General features: G+C 43.9%; 1 protein-coding gene across 1 annotated transcript; it reads right to left on the reverse strand.

Moving 5' to 3' along the window:
• Positions 1–6,019: 6,019 nt before the first annotated feature.
• LOC310850183 (uncharacterized protein) lies at positions 6,020–8,409 on the reverse strand. The gene is made up of 5 exons (XM_083751307.1): positions 8,290–8,409; positions 8,027–8,176; positions 7,472–7,614; positions 6,948–7,062; positions 6,020–6,835 (listed from the first exon to the last, which is right to left on the reverse strand). Exons 2-5 carry the CDS (start codon positions 8,132–8,134, stop codon positions 6,695–6,697), a joined length of 507 nt encoding a protein of 168 aa, XP_083607433.1. The 5' UTR covers positions 8,135–8,176; positions 8,290–8,409; the 3' UTR covers positions 6,020–6,694.
• Between the last annotated feature and the right edge of the window lie 15 nt (positions 8,410–8,424).

Below are 8,424 nucleotides of genomic sequence, written 5' to 3' on the forward strand. Positions count from 1 at the left end.
TAACAGTCTGTTTTTTCCTAAATCTTTGTAACATTTCTGCTAAAATCACATAAATTCATTCCAACATCATTCTAACATTGATTAATTTTGCAGTGTTTCTGTAAATAGTCTTTAAATTTCTTCCAATCTTCCTCCACCGACTCTTCTCCCTGGTCTCGGATTCTGCCAGTCATTTCCGCCAGTTCCATGTAGTCCATCACCTTCATCTGCCATTCTTCCCGGGTGGGTAAATCTTGTGTCTTCCAATACTTTGCAATAAGTATTCTTGCTGCTGTTGTAGCATACATAAAGAAAGTTCTATCCTTCTTTGGCACCAATTGGCCGACCATGCCCAGGAGAAAGGCCTCTGGTTTCTTCAGAAAGGTATATTTAAATACCTTTTTCATTTCATTATAGATCATCTCCCAGAAAGCCTTAATCCTTGGGCATGTCCACCAAATGTGAAAGAATGTACCTTCAGTCCATGACCCCTTCTTACTCTAGTCCAAGAATTAAGACATGGTGTAGCGTCCCTTGGCTCACTCATGGCAGTTGAAGGGTTGAGATGGAAGAGTTGGAACTTGGCATTAATCAAGCAGAAAGTCCTGTCCTATTGACCAAAAGAGGAGATCAAGATAGATAGATAGATAGATAGATAGATAGATAGATAGATAGATAAGATAGATAGATAGATAGATAGATAGATAGATAGATAGATAGATAGATGATTAGGGGTCAGCAAATTTTTTCAGCAGGGGGCCAGTCCACTGTCCCTCAGACCTTGTGGGGGGCCGGATTATACTGTAACCCGAGGTACCGCTGTATTTTGGAAGGAAAAAAAATGAACAAATTCCTATGCCCCACAAATAACCCAGAGATGCATCTTAAATAAAAGCACACATTCTACTCATGTAAAAACACGCTGATTCCCAGTCTGTCTGTGGGCCAGATTGAGAAGGCGATTGGGCCAGATCCGGCCCCCGGGCCTTAATTTGACTACCCACGGTTTAGGACCTCAGGCTCCAGGAGCCACGCTGTAACAGCTCCCCTCCTGAGCACTCTTCTCAGGTGTAGGGAGAGAACTCCACCTAAGAGCCTGTAACTTAGAGAAGACTGCCTTAAAATAGATGGGCCAAGGATTTAACTCCATGTAAGGAATGCTCAAGGCTAAAATCAACTCTCTCCCACCACTGGAAAACGTTGGTTTCTGTTAAAACCGAGGGCAGAATTTGTGGTTTTGGCAACAGCCAATTTTTACTGAAATTATTTCCAGGAACATCCCCAAAGTTAAAGTTCGGGGGGATAATACTCACCACCCAAACAAGAACAACATTTCAGATTTTGGAAGCACATCAGTGGCAATCTTGCTGGCGCTCAATATTTCGAAACTTAAATTCCGAGTTGAGAAAAGGAGAGAACGGTGGTCAGTTTGGAGAGCAAATCCCAGTGGGGTAGCTGTGTTAGTCTGTTACAGCAAACCTATAAGCTGTCAAGTTATGAAAGCAGCTTTAAAAACACCCCCCCCAAAAAAAAAGCCCCAAGAAGAAAGTATTTGGATATTATAGCTGGTTCCACACCAAATAGCTACTCCTGACCTCACTAAAAAAACCCTCTCTGCATGGCATGCAAGGACCAGGGCATAAATGTTTCCAGGGACTCAACCTTTGATGTGTTTTCTGTCTGGTTCCATGGTTACCAAGGCACTGACGTATAAATGAAGAATGTCATGCCATGGTTCCACACTGGCCTTGCCCACCTGTCCATGGAGCTAGCCAAGGGTGGACCCTTCTGGTGGTAGCACATCATTAAAGATGATAGCGAGTTGGGTCACAGGATGGGTGGCCTCTGGAGAAAGCAAATTTGGCACTGGCTAGAAGTCTCCCCAGGGTGTTTCCCACCCAACTCAGTGCTAGGTTACCCATCAGACAGGCTAAGCATGTGCCCCAGCAAAGCAAACAAATGAGATACTGTTTCGTTTTTTATTTTTAATAAAGAATTTGATTATTATTTTTTAAAAAAGCATTGAAGTAGACATCATGGGGAAAACCAGATCCACATTTCACTGATGAATTGTCAGCAGATGTGCAGGCCGTATTGCCAAAGAAGGCTTGTGTTTGGCGTGCAGAAGGCACTGCCTTCAATCCCTTGCACCTCCACCTAGGGCTGGGAGAGACTCCTGCCAGAAACCGGGCGAGAAGCTGCCAGTCAGTGCAGGCAATACTGAGGCTATGCTCTCACCTTCTCACTTGGTATAAGGCGGTTTCATACATTCGTAAGGTGGCCTGTGTTGTACTCTATCTATCTATCTATCTATCTATCTATCTATCTATCTATCTATCTATCATCTATCTATCTATTTTTTTGTATATAATTTTTATTAGTTTCCCATTTAATAATATACAATCATATCATTGTTAACCACTTTACCTCTGGCTCTTTAGAGCCCATCGACTTCCTTCCCTCCTGCCTCATGGCTTTCAAAATCAACCTTTATATCATTGCATTTTATACGTTTTCCAATTCTAATTTCACTCGTTACAAAAAGACATTAAAATTTAGATTTAAATAAAATGGGAGAAAGTTTCTCATTACAAGTCTTCAGACAACCCTGCTAGTGATGTTAATTGCTTATCACAGTAATCTTTCAAATATCGTATAAATTTACTCCAGTCCTTTTGGAATACTGGATCACGCTGGTTTCGGATTTTTCCAGTTCCGCAAAGTCCATCATTTTCATCTGCCACTCTTCTTTCGTTGGTAGTTCTTGTTGTCTGTCTATCATCTATCTATCTATCTATCTATCTATCTATCTATCTATCTATCTATCTATCATCTATCTATCTATCACATGGGTAGGCAAACTAAGGCCCGGGGCCGGATCCAGCCCAATCGCCTTCTCAAGTGTTTTTACTTGAGCAGAATGTGTCCTTTTATTTAAAATGCATCTCTGGGTTATTTGTGGGGCCTGCCTGGTGTTTTTACATGAGTAGAATATGTGCTTTTATTTAAAATGCATCTCTGGGTTATCTGTGGGGCGTAATAATTCGTTCATTATTATTTTTTCCAAAATACAGTGGTATCTCAGGTTACAGATGCTTCAGGTTACAGACTCTGCTAACCCAGAAATAGTACCTCGGGTTAAGAACTTTGCTTAAGGATGAGAACAGAAATCGCGCAGCAGTGGCGCGAGAGGCCCCACTAGCTAAAGTGATACCTGTGGTTAAGAACAGTTTCAGGTTAAGAACGGACCTCCGGAACGAATTAAATTCTTAACCCAAGGTACCAGTGGCTAGTCTGGCCCGCCACAAGGTCTGAAGGACAGTGGACCGGCCCCCCGCTGAAAAGGTTTGCTGACCCCTCTGCCTAAACTTTGGTGTGGAGCCCCTGATCTCCCCTTCCACTCCAATTTTCTAATGAATTCTGGAAACTGTAGTCTGATTGGGGGGGGGGGGGGAGTAAGCGGAAGTCTGTAAACAGGAACTAACACCGGCACCTCATCAGAACACAATCCCTCGAGTTTCCTCAATGGTGAGAAAACCGCTTGCAAGTCTGTTTTTATGCTTCCCGCAGAAGGCAAGAATATTTGAAGGAGGCTGCAAAGAGTGATGGCTGCATGTGTTTGCACCTTTCTTGGGGTGCATTGGCTTAAAAAAAAGGCCTGTAAAAAAATATGACTTGGGGGAGGTCAGTGAGACCAAAGAGATGTGCTTTTAAATAAGGTATTTTCTCCAGCTCTTTGAAAGTCCTCATTCCATATGCACAGGGTGTGTTTTATAATGTTATGCTTTATGTATCTGCTTTCGGCTGCTCAGCTGCAGAAATGCAAGCTCCAGAGCTGAGTTTTGGCAATGTCATCAGGATCTCAGGCACGCATTGACTTGATTCCCAGCTCCTTTTGCTGCCTGAGCTGCTTTTTATAAGTCAGCAGTTGCAAAAGTCCCGCGTCTCCCTCCCCTCTCCCGCCACCACCTCCAATCTTTGTGAAATCAGCAAAACTGTCTCTTCCGTGCCAGCACACGGGATGTTTTGCTTTACATATTCATCTTATATTCAGCGACAGAGTCGATTCACATGCCTTTTTTAAAAAACAAAACAGGTTGCGTTTCTTGCGAAACCTTTGGCAAAGATCCACAGCCATGCTTGTCAGGACTGCTCATCGAAAGATCCTTGCAGGTGGATCGTAAGAAAACATTTATCGCGCCACCCTAGAACTCTTCTTTCACACAGGGCATAGTTAAACTGTGGAACTCACCGCCACAGGAGGCAGTAATGGTGATCAGCCTTGTTGTTGCTGTTTAGTTGTTTAGTCGTGTCCGACTCTTCATGACCCCCTGGACCAGAGCACGCCAGGCACTCCTGTTTTCCACTGCCTCCCGCAGGGCTGATTTCCTTAAGAATGGAGAGGTTTGATCTTCTTGCAGTCCATGGGACTCTCAAGAGTCTCCTCCAGCACCACAATTCAAAAGCCTCAATTCTTCACCGAGCAGCCTTCTTTATGGTCCAACTCTCACTTCCATACATCACTACTGGGAAAACCATAGCTTTAACTATACAGACCTTTGTTGGCAAGGTGATGTCTCTGTTTTTTAAGATGCTGTCTAGGTTTCTCATTGCTTTTCTCCCAAGAAGCAGAAGTAGACCCATGAAAAACAAATATATAGTGGAATGGTATTGAATGGTTTAAACATAAGTGGGATTGTAATGAAATTAAAAAGTTTTGGGTAATGATATATAACGAACTGAAGAAAATGTTCCAATTAACATTTGTTTAAAAACCTGAAGCATTTTTGTTAGGGATTGTAGGAAAAGACCTGCCAAGGAAATTGAAAAATATCTTTATGTATGCGACAACTCTTGAGAGTCCCATGGACTGCAAGAAGATCAAACCTCTCCATACTGAAGGAAATCAACCCTGAGTGCTCACTGGAAGGACAGATTGTGAAGCTGAGGCTCCAGTACTTTGGCCACCTCTTGAGAAGAGAAGACTCCCTGGAGAAGACCCTGATGTTGGGAAAAATGGAGGGCACAAGGAGAAGGGGACGACAGAGGACGAGATGGTTGGATAGTGTTTTCGAGGTTACCAGCATGAGTTTGACCAAACTGCGGGAGGCAGTGGAGGACAGAGGTGCCTGGCGTTCTCTGGTCCATGGGGTCACGAAGAGTCGGACATGACTAAACGACTAAACAACAACATGCGACAACGGCAGCAAGAGTCTTAATAGCACAAGGCTGGAAGAATGAGGAAATCCTAACTAAAGAACTATGACAAGAGAAATCGATGGACTACGCAGAATTGGCAAAATTGACACACAAACTACATGACAAGGATAACTGTGATTTTAAAGATGAATGGGAACCCTTTACAAAGTATTTAAAGAAACAACAAAATGAACTGGACTCCTTGGCAGGCTTTGAAGAAACATTCACAAACTTTTTATTGATAACACTCAGATAGATAAATTAAGGATCTGTACAGATTTGTGACATGCAGAAAATAACATAGGTTGATAAACCAGAGGGAGGAGCTGAGGGAATTGGGGGGGGGGGGAGAGGGGGGGTTATGTTTTTGGGGAGAGGGAGGGAAAAAACATGGGGGAATTTAAGGATGATACTTTTTTTGATAAAATGTGATGCTGAAATAATTAATAAAAAGAATTTAAAAAAGAATGGTTTAAACATATAACAAATGATGCAGGCAGCAATTTTAAAATGAAACAAAGTTCAGAATTTAGTGCCCCCCCCAGATGAACTGATTTAAACAGAAAAATAAAATGAGTTTCTTATTGAAGTAGCCGCCATTCAAAATCTTGCCTAATCCTGGATTTCTTTTGATTTACCCTTAATACTGTAAATACTGACATCAGATGTCAAAGAGATAAAGAATTACCTGACGTTCAGAAGACATCTTAAGGCAGCCCTGTTTAGGGAAGTTTTTAATATGTAATGCTGTACTGTTTTTAACACTGATTGGGAGCCGCCCAGAGTGGCTGGGGAAACTCAGCCAGATGGGCGGGGTATAAATAATAAATTATTATTATTATTATAAATAGTAAACCTGTTTCCGAATGTTTATGGGAAATAAAATGTTCGACCAAAGGTGCCTCCATAATGGCATTTTGTATGTGGGACCGATGTTCCCCAATGCAAACCCCGACTTCTCGTGTGGTGGAACCTATATATAATAAATTACATGGACATTGAATAAGGTAAACCACATCTTTAATTTGACAAGTACTGAATTGACGCGTGGAAAATCTAAAATTAGACTTATCATCATAGATCTCTTTGATCTGTAGTGAAAATGGGCAGGATGAACATCTACTACATGTGTAATGGCCAGTGGGGCCAAAATTGCTGATGGACCAAGTAAGAGCCATATCAGTGTGAACCAACATGTCCTTGATAGATATGGTCCCCCTAAGGTCAATTAAGAGTAAATCATCACAACCAGGCATGCTCCACAGAATGTGCCAGTGCTTACGTTTGATTCTGATAATTCTATTTGAATAAGCCATATATTCTAACAATCCTGTGACACTGGTATTAGAAGGAGATGTTGTATTTTGAGTGAGAAGTGTAGAACAGTCCTGGATTAAGGATCTTTGCTCCCTAGCAGCCGCCTGAAGGAGAGCCTCCCTTGGAAAACCAAGCTGGACTGGAAACACCCAGAGGTTGAAGGGAAAAGGAATCCATTGGTCCCTTTGCAACACACTTTTCACCCGAGGAATTCCTGGTTGTAGTAGAAGTCGGCAACCATCCCCAGGAGAGCGATCAGCAGCTGTGGGAAGTTCTGGCGCAGAGCTGCCTTGTAGTCCTCCATTCTGAGGATGGCGTGCAACAGGCTGGTGAGATGTTGCTGGAAGAGAGAGAGGTGAAAGTCACTTTCCCTGCTTTTCTGCAGAATACAGGAATCCCCTAGATATTACCCTGGGAAGAAGGAAGCCAGAAAGCAGGTGGTTGGTCCTTACCACTTGGGTGGCAGATTCCACCAAGAGGCATTGGTAAAGCTGCTCGGCCGTGAGATGGATCAGTTGTTCTGGGTCGGCCGATGCCAAAACCTCCTTCCATACTCTCTGGCAGTCTCTATGAATGCAAAAACAAGAGCAATGGTCAGATTCAAGTCTTCTGTTTGCTGCCATGCTACAGAGAGAAAATGACAGCAAGGGCGTTCTGAGCAAGCCCTGCAACTTGCCAACGATACTATACAATATGATAATATTATAATTTTAATTGTCACTGTCCCATACAGAACAACGAAATTGAAAAATCTACATAAGATATTCAAAAAACCAACAAGTCTGCTATCCCAGCTATCCCAAGATGGTTAGCCCCCTACAAACTCTGATACCCCATTTTTAAATACAATATACTCCCACATAGACTCCTTACACTGCGTTTAAAACCAAAATCACATTTGGATAGAAACTGTTTCTCTGGTGGCTAGTCCTAGTCTTTAGTCCCTTAGCCCAGTAGAACCTGGAAGGCTCCATACCCGAAGGGAAACTTGAGGAGGTATTCAACCACTTTCTCCAGGCGGTGGTGTGACAAGATGGACAAAGCGAAGACAGCCATGTTTCTGCCCTCCACTGTAGGCCCCTGGGTGATCTTGTAGAAGGCCTCCAGCAGCTCCTCCACCTAACAGAGAAAAGGAGAGGGTTGCTTGGAGAGTACAAGGAAGCGGGGCTGTCTGCAGGCGGATCCCTCCATCCCTCATTGAAAGAGGGACCCTTGACCTGTTCCACCACAGCCTCTTCCTTCCAAGGTACCACACAGGGTCCTTGGGAGTATTGGACCCAAGCAGCTCCAGGGCGCCAGTTCCCCTATCCATTGTGGGCCAAGAGAAGAAGCTTGCCAGTCTGCTCCCAGAAGAAGGAGGATTCCCCATCCCTGAATCCATGTTTCTCAGAACCCTTGGCTGCGGTTCTTGTCCTGATGTTGCCAGGGCCCTCTCAACTCACATGTGTCCTGGCCACCCAATGGCATGAGGTGGCCTCCCCTACTCCAAAGTAGAGAATCTTCTACTCTCCTACCTTTGCAGACACCTTACCTCCACTGCTTTCCCACTAAACTGCTTGATGAACTCTTGCAGCAGGTGGGAGATGTCCAAGGGGTTGAAGCTGCTCTCGACAACCAGGTCTCTGGCCAGGAAGCACATGGCCTCCAAGAGCTGCTCTGCAGGGAGAAAGGCGCCAAAGACCTGAAGCAAGAGAGGAAGGTCAGAGATGCCCACAGGGCAGGGCTGGGGAGCAGAAAGCCCAGGTGCTGCCTCTGCGGAACCCAGAACATGTGGCTTGAGAGACAGCGACTTACCCTGGCAAGAGAGTAACAATTATTCACGAACAATTCAGGAACCGGTCCTCCGGTTTATCTGAGGACCTTCTCAGCTCTGGTGATAAGTGTTTGGTTCCTTGACGTTCATGCCAGTGTCTCTGCAAAAATAAAAAT

The sequence above is a fragment of the Podarcis gaigeae genome, assembly GCF_964106915.1.
Source record: "Podarcis gaigeae genome assembly, chromosome: 8".
In the NCBI taxonomy this organism is placed as follows: Eukaryota; Metazoa; Chordata; class Lepidosauria; order Squamata; family Lacertidae; genus Podarcis; species Podarcis gaigeae.

Coding starts and splice junctions, on each gene's coding strand:
- LOC310850183 (XM_083751307.1), bottom strand. CDS start 8,134: ATGTGCTTCCTGGCCAGAGACCTGGTTGTCGAGAGCAGCTTCAACCCC. Junction 7,615..8,026: donor TTAGTGGGAAAGCAGTGGAG/GTAAGGTGTCTG, acceptor TTTCTCTGTTAG/GTGGAGGAGCTGCTGGAGGC. Junction 6,836..6,947: donor TGGAATCTGCCACCCAAGTG/GTAAGGACCAAC, acceptor TCTCTCTTCCAG/CAACATCTCACCAGCCTGTT.